At 38.5% G+C, this 21,805-nt stretch overlaps 1 protein-coding gene across 1 annotated transcript; it reads right to left on the reverse strand.

Annotated features, from left to right (window-relative positions):
• Positions 1-1,320: 1,320 nt before the first annotated feature.
• LOC136854001 (protein O-linked-mannose beta-1,2-N-acetylglucosaminyltransferase 1-like) lies at positions 1,321-18,965 on the reverse strand. The gene is made up of 17 exons (XM_067129955.1): positions 18,230-18,965; positions 16,909-16,959; positions 16,522-16,598; positions 15,944-16,141; positions 15,461-15,646; positions 15,107-15,212; positions 12,052-12,182; positions 10,982-11,052; positions 9,719-9,823; positions 9,545-9,613; positions 8,873-8,965; positions 7,560-7,755; positions 5,291-5,484; positions 5,040-5,148; positions 4,374-4,448; positions 3,329-3,438; positions 1,321-2,269 (listed from the first exon to the last, which is right to left on the reverse strand). The coding sequence occupies exons 1-17, from the start codon at positions 18,429-18,431 to the stop codon at positions 2,059-2,061; spliced, it is 2,184 nt and encodes a 727-aa protein (XP_066986056.1). The 5' UTR covers positions 18,432-18,965; the 3' UTR covers positions 1,321-2,058.
• Positions 18,966-21,805: the final 2,840 nt, after the last annotated feature.

Consider the following 21,805-nt stretch of genomic DNA (forward strand, 5'->3'; position numbering starts at 1 on the left):
GTTTAACCAGACCACTGAGCTGATTAACATCTCTCCTAGGGCTGGCCCTAAGGATTAGACTTATTTTACGTGGCTAAGAACCAATTGGTTACCTAACAACGGGACCTACAGCTTATTGTGGAACCAGAACCACATCATAGCGAGAAATGAATTTCTATCACCAGAAATAAATTCCTCTAATTCTTCATTGGCCGGCCGGAGACTCGAACTCGGGCCTAGCAGAGTGCTAGCCGAGAACTCTACTGACTCATCCAACGAGGAACTGTGTTTCACACAAATACACTTCTGACTCACCTCGGTCTCCTGAACGACAGGCCACGGCGGTACTGACTGACCTACCAAGGTAGGCCTGTCACTCGGGAGACCGAGGTTGGTTCCCGATGTGAGTCAGAAATATATATATATATATATATATATATATATATATATATATATATATATATATATATATATATATATATATATATATATATATTATTATATTATATTATATTATATTCTCTTTACCCATACTACCATATCTCTGCGATTATGGGACGTCTTGACTGACTGTAATACTTTGCATGAATTGATAAGAACAAAAATATTATCTTGGCCGCTGCCTTCAGTATAAAATCATTGATCTATGTATGGTATACAAGTCTGTGGCTATGTGCCAAGTATCAATTTTAAGTTGTGGCTATGTGCCAAGTATCAATTTTAAGTCAAAGAACATATAGCTCCTTGTTGTAGGCTATAGGAATGCGCAGGCGATTAGGAAAGACTGCCATGGCCGACATATCGCTCACAATAAGAGCAACTAGATCTTCCGTGTTGATTCTTGCTTATGAAGATTAAACTTCATTCTGTGCTAACTGATTTCCAGCCTCTGTAGATAGGAGACTAACTTTACAGTCGAATTCAGCAGGTTTTTCTCTTTTTTTTTCACGTACTAAACTAACTAAAGAATTTTTATGATTATATCGCATGTTAACGTTATTAGATTCTCTCTCTCTCAGCATTTTTGTCTCTTCTTGGTTTCATCTTGAATACGAAGACAGGGGATGTTAAAGGGCGAAATGAAGCCGTGAGACTGAAGCAATCAAGTGATAGAAGAATATCATAATCAGAGCTTTGAGGTGAAAGTAGGCTGCTGGGTTTGGCTCTAATGTGCGTGAACTGGCCAGGAGACCTAGTTAGAAGTAAAAACGAAACCAAGTGGCCGAAGGGGATATAACTCTGGTCTTTAGTCATAACTGTAATGCGGATGAACCAGCGGTACTAGCGAGAAGTGGGAAATCTGATTAGAAGGTAGCAAGAATGGGAAAATGAAACACGGCAGAAGTTATAAATGTTTTTAAAAATGTACATCATTTACCACCATTGCATCCTTTAAAGGTTAAGGTTTTATTGGCTTAAACCGTAGGCTTTTCAGTAGCTGCTTTGGGCAGTGTTCCAAGATATCTTCTGCTAAAGCCTTCATCTGACTGCGTACACTGATATTATGATACTCAGTTTCTCGCTGGCATTGGTTTGCCTTTCAGCTTAGTTTTAACATTCCATGTTTCTTACAACTCTGTCGTCTCATTCTGACAGATTTTCATAAATCTTATTAGAATCATACTGTGACTTACGCTAGAATGAATAAAATTTCCAGAGGAGAAGGTCACTCAACAGTTGTTCTTATTTATTTATAATTAGATACAAAAAACACAAGAAACAACACAGAATTTATTTCTTACCAGTCATCAACTTGTCTCTAGAACGAAGGAGAATTATCTTTGGTTAGAGTCAGAGAATTTTGGCAAGAAGTAGGATACTCAGTAGTATCACGTTCGTTCGGTTGGCAATAATACCATGAAAACTTAATGTTCTCTTACTATCATTAGTGCTATTAAAGCATAGAATTCTATACTTCCTCTTTCATATAAAATATCACAGTCGTACTTTCCACGCGGGGAGGTTAGAACATGGGTTAGAATGCCATGAACTGTATTAGATGTTGCGTTTATTTTCTCATTTTCAAATTTCTTCGGGGTCTCTCAAATGAGGAAAGCTTTTCCCCATCCTTCACGACGCTTACTGGAATCTTTCAGAGTTCTTCGATCCTCCCCAGGAGTTTCTGAAAGTGTTCCTCATGAGGAATTCTTCCGCAGGGTCTTTGGCTGCTCTTCTCAAGAGATAATACGGACTGTAATAACGCTGCTGCCACATAGTTGCCACCTCTTCAGCTTCGTTTATCAGCTGCGTAGAAGGTGTGAGAAGCTCCACGCCCTTTGGAAACATCGAACTGAAACGAAAGAATAAGAAAATACCGCCATTATTATGAAGTAACTGTTGTTTAATGAAGCCTATCTACATTCCTATTGTAAATTTAAATACCGTAATTTTTTGTGTTATTTCTGTAATTATGTATCACCGATTATTCGAACAGCGTTTTCACAGCCAACCACAGTTTATGAAGTTAGACTACGCAAGGTTTAGGCCACAGACAAGTGAAGTAGTCACGTTAGGTAGCTAAAAATATCTTATTTCTGGTGGTAGAAAAGTTTCTCCATTCGGTGGAGAAATTCAGTACAAAAAAATCAGTTAAATTAATGTTAACAACAATGAAATTTATATTTTCATTACAAAGAAATGGTGCAACTGGAACTTTAAATGTTCAAGCGATGATGCAATGCATTACTACCCTTATACCATTCTCCTGGCATTTTAATACATTTTATCTATTTATTAATTTCTTTTTTCTTTTTTAACAAGTGAGATCTCTTCTTTATGTGTTTCCCTTTACCTCCTCTTACTTCTTCCTAATGAACATCATATTCTTTGGAAGCTTGAATTTCAAGTCACTGGCCCGTCTGGTGGGCTTGTTCCATATGAACAGGTTTCATCTTCTGAATAATAATAATAATAATAATAATAATAATAATAATAATAATAACAAGACTCTGCTCCTAACTACTGCCATGATGTCCAAAAAGTCCCACCAGCGGAAGAACTGTCAGTGTGGGAGCAACGTCCTTACTTCCTTCTACCATCTTACTAGAAGATTTCGCCATAGGCCATTCGCCTTCCTGGGTTGAAAGTGCAACTCCCTATTATTAAAACACCCTAAAGCATTTTGAGCTCTTCACAAACTATACGCAACTGATTACTGCATACCTGCAGTGAACTCACCCCATCCTCACCAGATATTAAGCTGATAGTCCATAATCCATATTTAATGCCCTGTTGGTGGAACAGCTTAAAACAGTTTGAGCTCTTCGCATATTATACGCAACTGATTACTGCCTACGTGCACTAGCAGTGAACTCTCCCCATCTCCCTCTAATGTTCTTGGTTGACTCACCAGAAAGGAGAAACAGGACAGCCGATGATGTAGAGGACTTGTCCGTGGATGTTGAAGCGGATGACTCCTCTGTACTGCTCCCGAGTGTCCTCGGGGTATGCATGAAGGCACTGTCGGTCGTGTTATGAGAAAAACGGAAAAAAGTAACATTAGATAAGCTTTAATTTAAAAAACCCACTCCTTTGTCTTCTTCAGATACTTAAAATTATTCGGCAAAGTAATGATAAACAAGAACTGTGGTAGAATTGAGTCGACGATACATCAACCAGGTAGCCATTGTTATAGATGAATGCTATTAGCCTTACATATGGTCATTGGAGACTCCCAGGAGATGTTCAGATATCTTTCTACACATGTCATTAAGTACAAGTTCATTCCAATGCGCATGAAATATTTAATTGCCCTGTTTACCTCAACACATTCTCTTCAGACTACATCTCTCCATTCGCATACTTCATATTCCATTCCAAGATCCATCTGTTCACAATGCCCTCTTCACAATCAAATACATGATGAACCAGTCTGTAAGCCATATACCATTAATAATATTATTTATTGCCTCTTCTGAGGCAAGTGATCTAGTGAGTCCACTCAGCAGGTAATTCATATCTATAACCGACCAAACTCGTCGTTCTATTCACTTACATACTTTATAATTACTTTGTTCATGTATCTTATTCCACATTCACCAGAAAATGGATGTTGTCTTGCAGCAGCCAACGTACTATATAGTTTTTCATGTTAATTTTGTTTTTGTGGGATTGTAATTTGTACGTTCATAAAGATTGTTAGATTGCATCTACAAATTTCACACAAGCATGTATACATTTTTTGTTTATATATATATATATATATATATATATATATACATATCCCGCCTATCTATGTAAAGTCTGGATAATTACGCATACCTGATCAACCCTGATAAAATCATTGTCTAGCATGCTAAGGTGATAAAGCGTATTACATATCAATGGTGAAATTAATCTTTGCCGAGGGCAGGCAGCCATTTAAGGAGCGCCACTCGGACCCAGCCATCACTTACCAGGTGCATCACGTAAAAGGAGGCATACTCGTCACTCCTGGTGTCAGCTTTCATGAAGACTTTGAAAGGTCCTTTCTGAAAGGAATAAACACAAGTAATGGTGTTAGTATACGTTTTCACATTCACAGTTGATCCCTGATCCCCTTTTCTTGTCGAGAGCAGCCAGATTCGCTGAACAGCAGCAGTACCAGTATGCAGTAAATGTGCCCCACTGTCGAACTTTTTAGTTCCAGAGGTCCTTTGTTCCCCACACCGTTGGACTGTGGAACTGGCTCCCTACTGAGGATGTCGTGCAATTGGAACTCCGAAAGTTCAAGGGAAGATGCAATGCATTGCTACCCTAATATTATTCTCCTTGTATTTTAATACTTTTTATCTATTTATTAATTTATTTTTTTCTTTTTTAATAAGCGAGATCTCTCTCTGTGTTTCCCCTTGCTCATCTTACTGTTCCCTAATGAACACCATATTCTTTGGAAGCTTCAATTTCAAGTCAGTGGCCCCTGCGGGCTTGTTCCATATGAATAGGATTCATCTTCTGAATAATAATAATAATAATAATAATAATAATAATTGGGCCAATTTCAGCTCTTGATTATATACGAGTATGACTTCTTCCCCCTTCCTTATATTTTTAGATCTGAGAAACTAAATACTATTCATTACCTCATCAGGTGGAAGAAAGAATTCTTTGCAAGGGCTTCCAGTGATTTTGATTTCTTGAGCATGAAGAATTTCTTCCCGAATCTTTTCTTCATACTTGGCGCTGGTTAGGCTGAAAGTGGAAATGCTCAAGTAAACTGAAAGTCTTTTAGATCAGGTAGAAGAATGAAAAGGTATCATTTGCAGCAAAACAAAAAAGTTCATGAGTTATCCAAAATAGAAAACAATTGTGACGAATCATTTTTTGTGCACACCTTTGCAGCCCCCTGAGCTTGACCAGAGGATCCTTGTTATAAATCATGTGGTTAAAGAAACTCTCCTGTGCCCATCCTGTCACGTGGGCTCCTGCGGAACCAGCGTGGAAAGTCCTGCTGATCTCTGGAACCAGGACATCGCGGCCATGTCGAGAATCCTGAGCGTGGAGCCACCAGTCCCAGTCTCCCGTGGCCTAAGAATTGCAGTGAACAAGGTCAATTCATGTTTGATCATGTTTGCATAGATTTTACTTTTAAATGTCGTCAAGCCGTCTGGCTAGTACAGTTGGTAACGTGTTGGCCTTGCAAACTCGGGGACCAGCGTTCACCCCGCGTCAAGGGTCGGAGAGTGAGGCCGTCTACTGGATGGTTACTGCCATGAGTGACGACATGGTGGGGGGTTTTGGTTACCCGGCCGACGTCCGCCCGAAAGGCAATAGCCTGTGAGGGGACTTTAAAACATGCAGAGACACGCACAAACAAAGTTAGAAACACAATGTTTGCAGGTTATTGTGCTGAATGGTGGGAGTGAAGACAGGTTGTAGAGGCTGGTGCAAGAATGTACAGGCAATGTAAATGTTGTTAGGGTAAGAAAGCTGAAAGAGGGAGTTTAACACAATCAAAGAAATGGATCAGAATGCTCTAAGGGGGTTTGGTTAAATGCACAGGAACTGATTTCTACTTACAAAACTGATTTCTACGTACAAAACTGATACAGTGGACAAGTAAGTGAACCTACAATGAAACGTCTATCTGCCTCATCAAGGAGGTCAAACATAGTTCGTCCGAAAAGGGAACTTCCGACAAACATTTGAAATGGTGTCTCACAGACAGTGGCATCGCTATAGTGGGGGCCAGGGGGTGCCCGGGGCCCGCCAGCCAGAATCCTGCCCCCCACCCCCGCCACTGGCCCTCCCAGTTGAAATTCCCTTTGTAGCTAAACTTTAAGCCTTACAGTATTTGATGCATTTGCATATAGTAGGAGCTGAAAATTAACTGAAAATTTAGCTCTGTAATTTCAAATACAGATTTACTAATTACTAATACTATTATTTTCCTTCATTCACATGGATATGTACATTCGAGAATAGTATATTTTACCAATTACAGAATTGGTACATTAGTTTTGTGTCATTTTCTTTGACCCCGCCAAAAATATCTTGGCCCCACCTAGGCGCTCCCAACTGATGGAATGCCAGCTACGCCACTGTTCATACGTCAGCCCTCTGGGAATGGGTAAGATCTTGTTTTTTGTTTCACTCACCTCATTCACTCTCCCTAATTGAAGGTTATTCTCGGATTAGTGTTGTGCTGCTCTGTTAGACGTTGTTGTTTGTGAACATGAACACTGTCAGTATTCATTTGATGTTTCATATCACTTATTATTATTAATGGCTATATATATATATCTTTTACAGAAACTTTACTTCTTTCCTTAATTCTTTGGCTTGGTGAGTAAATGAATTAGGTAAGTTTATTTTGTAGACTCGTTCTATATTCAAGAATACATTATTCCATATTGATCTAAAAATGTAACTGATAACTATTGTGGTTTAGTCATTCCAATTTGAAACTGAATGCTTATTATGCACCATAAATTCCTATTGTAGTGGATTTTCATAACAAATTTTTGTTCATTATAGAAAAACAAACTATAAGGCAAAAACTGGTGCATTCTCTCGTTTCAGTGGTATAACCATGATATCATCTGAACCTTTCATTTCTTACCCAGTCTTGCTTTTCAAATGCTGTGAATCCTGCGATTGCAAGACTGCTCGATGCAGCAGAGTTTCACTGCAGATTTTAATATCTTTACAAGCTAAGATAAAAATAAGTAAAATATGCGCCGAAGTTCCTTCGGCGCAATCGAGTTTTCTGTACAGCCGAAACAACGTATAATCAAGGCCACCGAAAATGGCTCTGTCTTTCGGTGGTCTCGGTAGAAGGCTGGATGAGCTGCGATCCATGAAACTTTAACCACGACCCGGTGGTGGCCTATCCTATAACGCTGTCAGAAGCACGATTATGGCTAACTTTAACTTTAAATAAAATAAAAAAAAAAGTACTGAGGCTAGAGGGCTTCAATTTGGTATGCTTGATGATTGGAGGGTGGATGATCAACAAACCAATTTGCAACCCTCTAGCCTCAGTAGGTTTTAAGATCTGAGGGGGGACAGAAAGAGCGCGGACGGAAAAAAGTGCGGACGGACAGGCAAAGCCGGCACAATAGTTTTCTTTGACAGAAAACTCAAAAGTCAGATTTACTCACTTGCTCAGGAATCCAGAATCTGTACTGGTCTCTAGCCCACTTTCGAGTCACCATCCAGCCAAACTGAGGAAACACCTCGAGCCGTCGCAGAACTGTTGGATCATAAGCTACGTCAGGATAACTGTTGATGGAGAATGCATTGACGCAGTAGATTGTGGGGTCTGCGTCCAAAAGCCAGGCGGTTTGTTGAAAGAAGCTGCGAAGCAGAAAAAACAAGTTAAAAATGCGCCGAAGTTTCTTCGGCGCAATCGAGTTTTCTGTACAGCTGCTACAGCGTATAATCAAGGCCACCGAAAATGGATCTATCTTTCGGTGGTCTCGGTATAAGGCTGTGTGAGCCGCGGCCCATGAAACTTTAACCACGGCCCAGTGGCGGCCTATCCTATACCGTTGCCAGAAGCACGGTTATTATGGTTAACTTTAACCTTAAGTAAAATAATAACTACTGAGACTAGAGGGTTGCAATTTGGTATGTTTGATGATTGGAGGGTGGATGATCAACATACCAATTTGCAGCCCTCTAGCCTCAGTAGTTTTTAAGTTCTGAGGGCGGACAGAAAAAGTGAGGACAGATAAAGTTCGGACAGAAAAAGTGAGGACAGAAAAAATGCGGATAGAATAAAATGCAGACAGAATAAAGTACGGACAGAAAAAAGTGCAGACAGAATAAAGTGCGGACGGACAGACAAAGCCAGCACAATAGTTATTTTTACAGAAAACTAAAACTGGGCTCTCCTGACTTTCTTCGGCTTTCCTGAGGAATGTGAAAAAGTGTTTATGCCTGTCGTTAATCACCCAGCGGCCCGAAAATCAAGGAAAGAGAGACCTTGTAGATTTATACGTGTTCTGCATGTCCGATCGTTTTCATATTAAGGTGCCTTAATTATTGAATGTCATTAACCGTTCGGTTTCGTCTGAAGGCACTGGAGTTGATGCTCTCGCCAGAGAGTCACACACACACACACTCTCTCTCTCTCTCTATTATAAATTGCAATGTGCTTTCGTATATTTTTGTGTAACAACGGTAACCTGCGGGTAATAAAATAACTCTCTCTCTCTCTCTCTCTCTCTCTCTCTCTCTCTCTCTCTCTCTCTCTCTCTCTCTCTCTCTCTCTGTTTTTTGCACAATCTCTTGCGAGCTTCACAATTTTTCCTCCGCACAAACTGTAAAATGCATGTCAATATCACAGCTTGAGTTGGCACCTTAATTTACTTTTCAGTAACATTAAATGGTTCAGCATTTAAGAGTACAATTCCATTTTTCCTTTTTCTTGGACACTCAGCCAACTGTAGGTTCAGGAACATTCTCTTACCTTAAGAAATCAGGAGAGAGCAGCAGATCGTCTTCTAGAATGATGGCCTTATCCACTCGAGGGAAGAAATTGAAAACATTATGCACCGAAAACCTGCAAACATTATAGCCTATTAATATATAAAAAAAAAAGTGCACGCCAGCATCGCTGATCGTCTTTGAAATCAGTGACGAGTATTTGAGACTGTCACATATAAATTACTTCATTGAACTCAGAAAGAAATAGTGAGTAAAATCAATCGGAGATCTTTATTGTATGAGAAATAATTCCCCTTCTTTTTCCTCATTTACCAGCGTTTGAAAAGTGATGTTTAGAGTTTCTGTAATGCCAAATATTCATTCATAAACACAATGGTCTGGGCAAAAGGAAGGCTTTTGGATAGAGTACAAAGTACCGCTTAGTGAGATGCTGAATCTTTTGCAAAATTACAAATTGTTGATGAATGTATGACGTATGCATGCTCGTGCACACACACACACACAAACACACACACACACACACACACACACACACACATATATATATATATATATATATATATATATATATATATATATATATATATATATATATATATATATATATATATATATACAGTATATGAGTGTGTGTGCTTATGTGTGTGTGTGTGTACGTGTGTTTGCACATGTAATACTTAAAAGTAATTCCTACCTGAAATGCATATTTAGGAGAGTGGAGGAACCCTTTGTACCTTGAGGCTGGTGTACGAGGACGTCTAGCCTGAAAAGGGGGCGAGTAATACATTAACAGCTGCACAATAAAACATATCCAAATGAAAATGCCAAAAAAATAATTTGCTGAACATATAAACATTTTCTACATTACCCAAAAAGTCTTGAAAGGTGTACGATTTCACTTTGCGGACCATCGATCAACACTACTATGGGTGTCTGGGCAGCCCCCGGTGTCTCCAGTAGATTCAAGAGTTGTCTGTGAGGTAGAATCAAACAGAGATGACTGGAAGAATAAATCTGATATTTAAGTTTTTTCTCTGACGTATTTGTGTATCGAGCAACAAGCAGAAATATTTCTTGGCCTGATATGTAGTCATATTACTTTCTAAAATGTATGAACCAAAAAGTTAGGGAACGTCAAGTATTAAAAGACATGTCAGAAGATTACATCTTTCCAAACTTGAATAAATGAAGCTTTTGACCTTCTCTTTGCATTGGATACCCAAGGCACACTGATTAAACCTTTGACAAAATGGGAAATTCTAGATGCACTTATTATCATTCCTTGTCCTGATGTTTCTTTTCCGTCATTGTGTTCACGTCATCTGCTTCGTCCATACCTCTACTTTGGCTTCCGAGACTGTTTTTGTTTGCTCTCATATTTAACACAATGTCTTGAGGACACATTTGGATAGAGAAGATAGAATTTAGGCTGGAGGCCAAGCTCTGGGACCTATGAGGTCATTCAGCGCTGAAACGGAAACTGACAGTAAAAAGATATGAAAGGTGTAACAGGAGGAAGACCTCGCAGTTGCACTATGAGACAATTGTTAAGAGAGGGTGGAAAGTAAGGTGGGAGAAAGCGAATATAAACGGAGGTACAGAAAAAGGAATGAAAGGGGTTGCAGCTAGGGGCCACGGGGAAGCTGCAAAGAACCTTAAGTAATGCCTACAGTGTCCCGCATGAGGTGCACTGACGGCATTTAACTAAATCTTACGTGGATTCTCCCAGGTTTTCAGAATTAAGGGATCCTATCTTTAGTAACGCGGCCCTCCATCACGAACTTAACTAATCCAGAATTATTCTTCAAAGCAATAAATCAACATTAATGTGAATAAGTCTCTACATGTATAACTGAATCACAAAGATATGGAACCTGATGAATGTATAAATAAAGGCAAATGCCACGAAGGAAAGTGAAACAGCTGACTGGTTGCTAGGCCTTTCGACTTACTCTCCTCTGCTTAGCAGACTGAAAATCCCTATCTGGCAATTATACGAGCTTCTTTGTAAACTTATTTTTATATTTCTGTCAGTCTGCTAAGTAAAGGACAGTAAGTCGAAAGGCCTAGCAGCCACTCCGTTGTTTCACTTTTTCCTTCCTTTACATCTCTGCATGTGTTGAATTCTTACCTGTAGAAGTTAAATGGCTTGATGGCTGTCAGCATGGCCACTGGTATGACTTCTGTCATTGTAATGTTCTCCTGTGTTCCAAAATATAAGATTAGAGTCAGAAGTGATAAACACTTTTTGTTCTGCAATGTCTAATGTACTGAACTCATTCCAATTCATTTTGAGATGGAAAAATAATGAACATTCCTTTGACATGGGATATGATGCCTGTGACTTCATTATTGAACTTCCACAGTAATCATACAATGAACTGAATTAAACTGAATATAGAATTTAGGCCAAAGGCCAAACACTGGGACCTACGAGGTCATTCAGCTCTGAAACGGAAATTGACAGTAAAAGGTTTGAACAAGGTCTATAGAGATACATACCTTGGGTTTGAAGGTGTAACAGGAGGAAAAATTTCGCGGTTGCACTATGAATCAACTGTTAGGAGAGGGTGGAAAGTAAGATGGAAGAAAGAGAATATGAAAGGAGGTACAGTAAAAGGAATGAAAAGGGCTGTAGCTAGAGGCCATAAAAGGCACGCTACAAAGAACGTTAAGTAATGCTTACAGTGCACCGCATGAGGTGTACTGATGGCACTACCCCCCTACGGGGTCAGACAATGAAGTAGAGAAAGCTATACCAACAAATCTTTGTTTCCAATGTGTTGCAAACAAGAGGATTAAGAACTCAAAGAGGTGTCCATAAGTAATCATTTATAATTGTTCAGAGAAGGCAAGGATATACCACTAAGCATACAGGAACAAATTATATTATGAAATATTCATGTGGAGAATTATTAATAAAGTCAGTGTCCTTTAACTTAAAACACTATTAAAGGAAGTTTTTTGTTAATTCTTTTTATGCGATATCTAATTGTTTTATATATTTCTCAGAAGCTCAAGTTAAAAAAAGTATATATAAGTGTTTGATTGAAAGAGCTCAGCAACGAATCCTTACGAGACAGTAGGCCTACTTGTAAAATCTGTTTGTATTCAGGCCATAAAAAAAAAATCGTGAAAAATTAACATACAGAAAAGGAAGTGTGCAAAATGCACCCATACTAAATGCAGTACTGTACTCACAGCGCCGTATCTAAAGTCAAGAGGTTTGATTGGGTCCTTACAGGTGCACAGTCTAGAATACCCATCGAAAGTTTCACAAAATTTCCGCTGATCTTCCATGGTAGGGTCCGCGTGCCACTGGCACCGTGGCACTGCACGAGAAAATGAAATTATCTTCAGAATCGGGAATTCGATCACCTCTTATCGGAACAGAGAACAGAATATAGAATTTAGGCCAAAGGCCAAGCGCTGGTACTTATGAGGAGGTCATTCAGAGCTGAAACGGAAAATGACAGTAAAAAGGTTTGAAAGGTGTAACAGAAGGAAAACCTCGCAGTTGCACTATTAAAAAATTGTTAGGAGAGGGTGGAAAGTAAGATGGAAGAACGAGAAAATGACACCTCTTATCGCTCATTGATGCATCAAAGGCTAAGCTTCAGGATACTAGTTTATCCGTTATACTCCTAATTACTTACCAGACAGAGATTTTCAAATTACCTAGACAAATGAGAAAGGTTAAGTTTGTCTGCGATGACACAAGGAATATTTAGAAAAGACATATCACAGCATGAGGTTAAGTTCAACTACTGGAAGACCCCCAGCCTCCGATAACCTGTAAATATGCAGTGGATGAGAATTATCCCAGATAGAATAAAAAAAAAGATAAATACATAATAGAAGAATTGTAATGAGGTAGAACTTGGTAAATGTTGAAGCAGCCATAGGATAAAGCAGAGAGCCACTAGAGTTAATGGCATGAAGACAAGTGAACATGCGCTGAGTACAGGAGTAGGTAAAAAAGCAACTGCTAACAATTCTTTCTGACGAAGTGGAGACGAAGCATGCTAGAATGGGGTGCGCATACTGGTTCAAGATGAAATCGCAGATATGATAGAAGTGTTAACATAATCGAAGGGTAATAAAGAGTAGAAGCATCATAGGAGAGAAGGCCTTTCGTGTCCTCTCAGTATACATCAATACCAACAGGAACACCAGAAGAAAAATTATTTTTGGGAAGCTTTACCAGAAGTGCCTCAGTCACAGAGTAAGCCAGAAGAAGAGGAAACATAAACGGTCACATTGAAACAAAAAATAGGACAGAGCTAAAGATTCAAGATACTGAACGCGATGGTTGTGAACTGAGAAAGACTGTGGTAACCCACAAGAATATAGAAGATTAAAACGGATATAAAGGATGAAAATAAAGACACTGTATAGTTGAAAAATAATAGAACGAGAAAGGCATTATTTTCAGCGTATGTAGAACGCGCTGGGCAGTAGGCTACTCTCAGCGTTTTCAGAATGAATCAGAACCAGAAGATACTGGCGTACAAAAGGACATATAGAGAATGAGACGCCTGAGGAGGTTAAGTGAGTCTAACAACAAGTAAAGTATTTAAGAAGCTTGATGAAGAACAATCGATTTGTTCTGAGTTGTCGGCGAACCAGTGCATGAAGAACTGCCCAGAATACATGAAACACGATAAAAGAGATGGAACTATAAAAAAAAGCATGACAATAGTGATACGCTAATGACAGTGGGGATGAACCGTAGTGAGAAAAACTCAGAGGAGGAAGATTTTTGAAACCTAAAATGAAAGTATGGGAGAAGAGAGGATACGGAAGAAAGGTGAGAAAAAATTTAAAATATACAGTACAACAATTATCTTATATGGCAACGTCGCACTTTTTCGAATCCGCCGAGAATTGGGAAACTACCTTGGCGATAGTTAAACATCATAGATTTAAGCAAAGCGTCTCAGACAAACCCCTTTCATTCATTCCAAGTGAATACTTTAACTATCGCCAAGGTAGTTTCCCAATTCTCGACGGACTCGACAGAGTGCGACGTTACCATATTCACATAACCCAGACCACGGGTGAAGGGAGTTTTGTCTGGGACTGTACCAGGGCCATCATTCGCAGAGGGAATCTTTATGATGAGAGATGCTCTTTTCGAAAGAAGGGGTCATGTAATATCTGTGGATCTTGAAAAAGGATTTTCAGAGTACTAAGACAAAAAATTAGGAAGAGATTGTATTGAGCAGGTGTTGGTAGTAAATAACAGCACATAATCTGGAAACTATACACTAGCAGGTATCTAAATTTAAAAAATAATATAAGGAAGGGTATAAAGAAATGCCACAGGATTTTTACATGCAGATAACCTGAGTTTAACAGCTTGGTCAAAGGAAGGGTCTATTAATGTTAAAAGGATGAGAGAGTGAAATGGAAAGAAGTAAAAGAGCCAAAGTAACAAACAAAGCAAAGTTTGAGGTGATAGCTCTGATTTCGAAAGTAGGGACGTTAGAAGGAAATTTGTTTGCTTTGAGATTAAATTATATTTGATAAAATATGGGGTATTGGAAGTGAAGGCCAGGAACGCAAAACGTACAAAAAGTAAGGGATTTTAAAAGAGGTAATAATGAAGAGATGGAGGAAGAGTGTCATGTTATGGGAGACGGGTAGACCTAGGGGAAAGCAGAACATTTCTGTTGCCTTGGTATACTGGAATGCAAAGTCATTATTGAGCAAGCAATGAAAAAAAGAGCATCTTGTGTGAAATGGAATGTAGGTTCTAGATCAGAAGTTATGACGTACAAGCAAGACATGTTCTCCTCTTTGCAACGATACATGGGTACTTGAAAAGGCAAATAAGGCAAATTCTTTAAGGGTCTAACTTTAGAAGTGCAATAATTCATGACGGGAGTTGAAAACAGAGCAATGCAAATGAGGAAGTTGGTAAGTAATGTGATGTCCGGTGTAAGAATCACAGTTTGGAAAAATAAATGTACTTTTATACCCATGATTATGTATTATGTTGCAAAACTCAAAACATTAATAACTGATTCGCGTGTGAGTAAATCTATACACATTTCGAATTTTACCAAAATCAATTCTACTCATGACACAAATGTCCCATTGTTCCACTGTTTCAGGTGAAGTCATTACTAAGGCTTGTGCAGGCAAGTGACAAACGTTTAGTCAAATAAGCAGAAGATGGATAGTCGTAAAAGAACAGAATGTTTTACCCATGTGAGAATGTTAGTCTATTTGAAACATGTTGAGGAATTACTTGGTCCTTTGGGTACGAAGCACTGGACGTCGATTGGCGACGGGTACCCGACCTCTAAGCGACGGTGAATGGTTATGACCTCCGCCCACACTCGTCCTTTGGAGGCCTGCAAGAGATCAATCGCGTGTTCTAGTATTAGTCTTATAATACAGTTTTCTTCTCTCTCTCTCTCTTTCTCTCTCTCTCTCTCCACTTCTAAACCATACTGTACAATTATCACTCAATTAAAACATAATGAATTAGGTACCTCTATAAATAGGCCTATGCTTACACAAAACCAGACTGCTTTCTCTCTCGACATAATATTGCATAATTGTCTGTAAACTGTTGCCACTATTGAAACGAATGGTTTACCTTTTCATAGGATCCAAAGATTTTATGAAGAGGATAGAAATATTCTGCGGGAGTCGTAACACTCTCCGGAGCATGCGCAATCATGGCCCAGCCTTCGAAGAGCGCTAGTTGGCGAATTCGACTGGCCCCTAACCACTCCAGTGCATCTATAGCCTCAGCATGGCCTAAGAATCCCACGGCATCTGGCTTTTGGGAGAGTCGTTGACTTCATTCTCTTGCTGATGAAAATCATATCAACATTAAATATCTATCAGGTTTTTCAACAATTTATCATTCTCCTCTCCAAAGTTAAGATATGGTTCATAAAAATTTTCCCGACATTGTATCAATAAAATGCCTAATGGTTTAGAAGAGACAACCTGATACTTGGTTAGTTTGGGCAAGTGGAAAGAATGGAGGACACTGAAATGATCTGAGAAGAGAATTCCTTGATGCTCGTCCCCACCAGGATTAATAGAGCACTCTATTAATCCTGGTCCTCACCACAGCTGCAATGACGACCAGTCGACCAGGCAAAATGTTGGCTAAGTGCGCGGCCAGATTTTGGTGCTCGGCCGGTTGGTGGGTCAGGAACATTCTGGCCTGCATGAGCTGACCAGTGCTTGGGTGTAGGACCAGCACGTGGAAGCCAGAGTGAGTGTAGAACTTGAACTGGGTTAAATTTCCAAACTTTTCGTATATCTGGGAATGGAAGTTCACCAGTAATTTAGCTTGGAATGATAATCCCTTTCTTGGTAATATGATCAAATACCCAGATATGATGGCAAAGGTTACATAAAGCGTAACCTCTGAAACATCACAAAAAGATAAAATTCATGGCAGAATTTTGACTGCAATTCTTATAATTCATTTACTAGACATCATAATTTTTTCTTTGCATCTGAAGCCCCTAAGGCTCTTTGACTAGCTTTAAGAAAACTTAAAAATATTAAATCAAAACAGATTAGCACCCCCAAAATAAAGGAAATTGGACCTTTATCCTGGAAGCGTTCAAGACATAAAACAATACTTAGTAAAATGGAGACAAATGGTTGACAAAAGATAAAAGTGATAACACTTACCAATATGTCATCTCTGAAAACTTGCACTTTTCGTTTATTAATGAGTATCCTGAGCTTAAGTCTGTCCTTTTTCTCCTCTGTTGCGAAAAAAGAAGTGCGTTAAGAGGTATTCTCTCAGAGACAGCGATGGTCGAAACCGAAGACTAGACAAGGGCTGACTTACCTAAACCAGTCTGGCTGTGTTTTTATACTAAACAGACGATTAAATATATACCATAACAACAGATGACTTGATATCACGAATTATTGAAGCTCTTTTTTTATATTAATTGATCATCTACTTTTACAAGAAGCCCAAGCTTTAGTTTAGATAACAGAACAACGTAAAAGTATACGCATTATTATTTAGGTATCATTTATATTATAAAAAGACGAAAGGTTTCTTACTTTGAAGAACTTCCACTGCAGTCATATTTACTGGGTGAAGACTTCGATCCTCTGCAAGAATGAGAAGGGCATTGTTATCGTTACAGATTTTTTTTTTATCTCCATTAAAATATTGTCTCCCCACCTTTCTATACATTAGCAGTTTTCGTGTAGTCATGTGCAATTAATGTAACGTGCAATGTATTAGTAACAAATTAAGAACTTTCTAAGAGTCTTTGCACCTTGCAATTTACTGTACCGAACTGCTCCAGGAACATGAGTCGGCGCCGCCATAGGGCCAGTTTAATACTATTATCATTTTTATTCAGATGAAAACCTATTCATATGGAACAAGCCCACCACAGGGGCCATTGACTTGAAATTCAAACTTCCCAAGAATAAGGTGTTCATTCGAAAGAAGTAACAGAAGGTAGTGGACATACAGAAAGAGGGGATCAATTAGAAAAAGAGATAAATGAACATATAAATAAATAAATAAAAATGCAAGTAAAATATTAAAATACAAGTTGAATTGTATTAGGGAAGTAATGCGTTGCATCTCTGCTTGAACTTCTGAAGTTCCAGTTGCACGACATCCTCTGGAGGGCTGTTCCACAGTCCAGCGGTGCGAGGAATAAAGGACCTCTGGAACTGAGAAGCTCGACAGCGAGGCACATTTACTGCATATTGGTACTGCTGTTCAGTGGATCTGGTTGCTCTCGGCAGGAAAAGGGGATCTGGGATTAATTAATATAACATAAACGAACAGGTAGCATCATATCACGTATTTGTCAATAGACATATTCTCTTGTTATATCCGAAAACAGGCGATGATTCAGAACAAATTACATTAAAAACACAGCATTAGAATTGCCTAACTGATTTATTTCAATTAAATCAAACGGGTGCAATTCATTCAATTATGTGGGGGTGCGCTAGCCTATTTGATTTGATTTTTCTTTGTAATGAACTGAATCCAAGTTTTGTCGATGACGTTTTCGGTAACATTTAGTGTCTTGTGTTCCGCTGAGTAATATTCTGACATCACTGAAACTTGAAAAAAACAACTCGGAGAACAAATATATTTAAGAAATCCACATGCAGTTTCGCGTTTTCTTCTTTCAAGTTCGGTACTGATCTGTTATCATTCTGACAACGCTGTTGCTTTTCGTCTTTAACTAGAATGGAGACTGTCTGCCAGAAATGGAGGGAACAATAGGTAACAAATTATATACTTACTGCTGTGGTTATCTAATCCCCACTAATGAAAAATAAAGTAGCCGTTATCCTTAACAAAGACAGTTTAAACAAACTGAGATGAGCAAATACCTGAATCACTTACCTCCAATCTTTCTCCATTCAACAGGAAACCTCAATTTATCTCTGACGTTCCAAGAAAGGCCGTATCGGCCAGACACATTAGTTTTAGTGTATGCTGGTCGTCTGCTGTCCCTTTCTTCTCGAAAAAGGTTTGCCACGTTCAAGTTACACATACAACAAATGGTGAAGAGGATAAATGTAGCACTCTTTTTATATGACTCCATTTTCACAGTTATCTAAACATTCAAAGTTTAACTAAAATATAATGACTATTTTTTAACAACGGATGAAAGAGAAAACAGCGTATTTCTTTAACTACATCTCTCTGTCAACTATGCCGGGTTCTTGCGATACGTTATGAATCTAAAGATTTCAATGTTCCATGCAAGTGTTAAACGAAAGCATTTTACTTTTCAGTGTCCTTCATCACAAATTTCACTTCCAAAGCACTCTCTGAGTCTGCTGCTTGAGAAAAATCAGTCTTTCTATCGTCTCGATCAGCCTAATATAATGGATTTGCTGTTTAATTCTTCAGTGGCATTTGATCTTATAAAACAGGAAATGGACAACACAATACTGAAATGGCCTTTTCTAAATCAAGGATTCACGCTCTGTTTCAAAAACCACGATATATATTTTAGTAACTGTTCTAAGGTATTTCCTAAACCATGGCTAAACCCATAAATCTTTCGAAAGGGTGGCTACTGCTTCCACTGCAGCAGAAACAACGCTCCGTACGCGGAAGAGTTTTGGGCTCTTTTTCCTGGAGGTGACGTAAGAATCCGCAGCATTTTCTCTATTTTCTCCTAATGCGATGTCCTACATTACATAAGCTGTTTATCTACCTATTTTATCTATCTGTCTATCTCTCTATCTATCTATCTATCTATCTATATATATATATATATATATATATATATATATATATAATGAGAGAGAGAGAGAGAGAGAGAGAGAGAGAGAGAGAGAGAGAGAGAGAGAGAGAGAGAGAGAGAGAGAGAGAAATTGGCGGAGTTCACCAATATTAGGTTTCGTCAGTACTTGGATGCCTGAACAACAAGTATTCTCTTCACTGTTGGACGATTCTTGACCATCTAATGGTCCACGGTACACACACACACACACACACACACACACACACACACACACACACACACACACACACACACATATATATATATATATATATATATATATATATATATATAATATAATGCATTTTACACATACATTATATATGTGTGTGTAAAATTAGACAGCTAGAAGGAATGCAAAACCTGCGTCACTTCGAAGTATTAAGTACACATAAATAAGAATTCAAATTGAATTAAAATTCAAATGTAAAGGGAGAAATAATGAACAGTGAAACATTTGTAAAAAAAAAAAAAAAGAGATTAGGATAAAGAATCAACATTAACTTAATTGAAGATAATTGTGATCTATAAATGGGGTTGGAATATTAATTGACTTACGGAAGTTAAAATAATCACAATCATTCAAAAGGACTGATAATAATGAATATATAAATAACAGGCCTTACCCAAGATAACGTAAATTCATGATAGGTGTGAAATGATAGGAAGTTTGGGGATTTGAGTTGATGACCTCAACATTCCAATTCCCTTTGATAGATAATTACGTATCTGCTCATGGATTGTTAATTTCCATGCAAAATTGCCCGTAAGCAAGGCTGTGAATCAATATTCAAAAGATGACAATGAAAACTCGCTCTCTTATGTAAAAACCGACCTAACTACTAGAGGGGAAGGGACAGCAACCAAAGTTATTCGGAGAGAAGTTTAGAATGGGGGAATGGGCTCAAGTGAAATGGCACTGCTGCTGCTGCATGGTCGTGAAGGTTTCATGTTAGCCTTCGGTGTATAATCGAGACCCTGCGATGAATGGCTGTTTAGCGATGGAGTAAAAATGAAACTGAAAATCCCAGTTGTACTACAGTTCTCATTTAGACAAAAACGACTTTGACGACAATCAACTCGAACCCTCGATAGACGAATAGACTTATGACATCCGGACTGAAGACAAATTGACTGTTGTAGACCACATCAATTTTTACAGGTGTACTTGACGAAGCGAGGGGTTTTGAAACAAATACTGAATTTAACATATTCTACTGATGAGCTACATCAGTAGAATGTGAAAAATAGGCCAAAGATACAAGTAATACAGGAACTCATTGCCATGCTAAGTACCTTGATGAGTTTCATTTTATTTTCGCCTTAAGGACTAGTAATCTCTTCAGATCCAAAGACACCTTGCCTAAGGATTCATACGATCTTCAAGCGTTTTCATTCGCAGTACTTTTCCCAAGTGTAATGTGTGAACCTAACGATATCCAATAATCAAATACATACATATTTTGTGTCTAACATGTATTATTCAGACGTATTCCCCAAAAAGATGAAAAGAAATAAGAGCATGCTATTATTAATATTAGGCCCAAGGTATTCTCTACAGCTTGATAAAACCTATAATTTTTCACTCTCCCTTGTTTTAGGTCGAACAGGTATATCAGCTATCAGACACATTACCCGTGAAAGATAGAAGTAATAGAGAAAAGCAACAATTTCGGGGTCAGTATAATGCTGCTTGCGGCTACTGTACTGATATGGCAATTGTTCTGTTTTACATTCGGAGGCTACCATTCATTTTCAGACAATTAATTAAGACTATACGTATCAATTCTAGCCTTGGCCTAGGCAAAGAAGTGTACAACATAATTGGAATTGGTACTTGAGGTTAGAGGACGGACGAATCTTCATCTCGAGGTTATAGGGTTGATGAATGGAAAGTCTGACTCCCGCAGTTTCTTCAATGCTTCTTCGTGTTTTGAAGTATCTGGATGCATGGTTTTGGCAAGCATCTTAACCTAGTGGGGTTCCATCCACACCTGTTACCCTTTTAGAACTGGGTCTTAACATATTTCGCTCCTGCCTAGAACTCTTCTCTCTGACCTGTAATACAAATATCCATTTAGACAGCAGTCTTGTGTCAAACTGCATGCCTAGGCTATACTGTACTCGTGCCTAACTTAACTGTTACACAGCACAGTTAGCCTAGCTTTACATCCATAATATAAGAGGCATTCAACTAAAAAAAATTACACTTTCATAAAACTTATGGAAAAATATTGCACATCTTATCCCACGCATGGTGGTACAATTGCAACCACATGCATGCTCAACATGGTGCAACTTACACAACATTACCATGACAATTCTTGGTAATTTGCTATTACATCAAGGTAAAAATACAAAACAACACTATTAAGTGTCATGGCATTATGTACATTATTAACTAAGGCAAGTACATACCTTTTACAATGCAGAAATGTGGCATTTCAAATGGAAAACAAGGGGAGCTACATTTCTTTACCCTTCCACGTTCGATCATAGACAATCTCAACTTCAAGTGGCTAACTTAATGTCTTGATAACATGAAAACCAATTCGTTTTTTCAGCACACCAATTATTATGAAGGGTATTGCCATTACTTTCAATGAAGGATTTCCATTAGGACGGTGGAGAGAGAGAGAGAGAGTCACATGCAGTTGCCCAAAATAGAATTTTGTTGAGAAGGG

The sequence above is a fragment of the Macrobrachium rosenbergii genome, chromosome 28 (assembly GCF_040412425.1).
Source record: "Macrobrachium rosenbergii isolate ZJJX-2024 chromosome 28, ASM4041242v1, whole genome shotgun sequence".
In the NCBI taxonomy this organism is placed as follows: domain Eukaryota; kingdom Metazoa; phylum Arthropoda; class Malacostraca; order Decapoda; family Palaemonidae; genus Macrobrachium; species Macrobrachium rosenbergii.

What these genes read in the sequence shown, in the direction of transcription:
- LOC136854001 (XM_067129955.1), bottom strand. Translation starts at nt 18,431, where the DNA reads ATGGAGTCATATAAAAAGAGTGCTACATTTATCCTCTTCACCATTTGT. An exon ending in TGCAGTGGAAGTTCTTCAAA is followed by an intron (nt 16,599 to 16,908) that starts GTAAGAAACCTT and finishes TTTTCGCAACAG; the next exon opens with AGGAGAAAAAGGACAGACTT. An exon ending in GATTCTGGATTCCTGAGCAA is followed by an intron (nt 5,485 to 7,559) that starts GTGAGTAAATCT and finishes TGCAATTCTTAG; the next exon opens with GCCACGGGAGACTGGGACTG.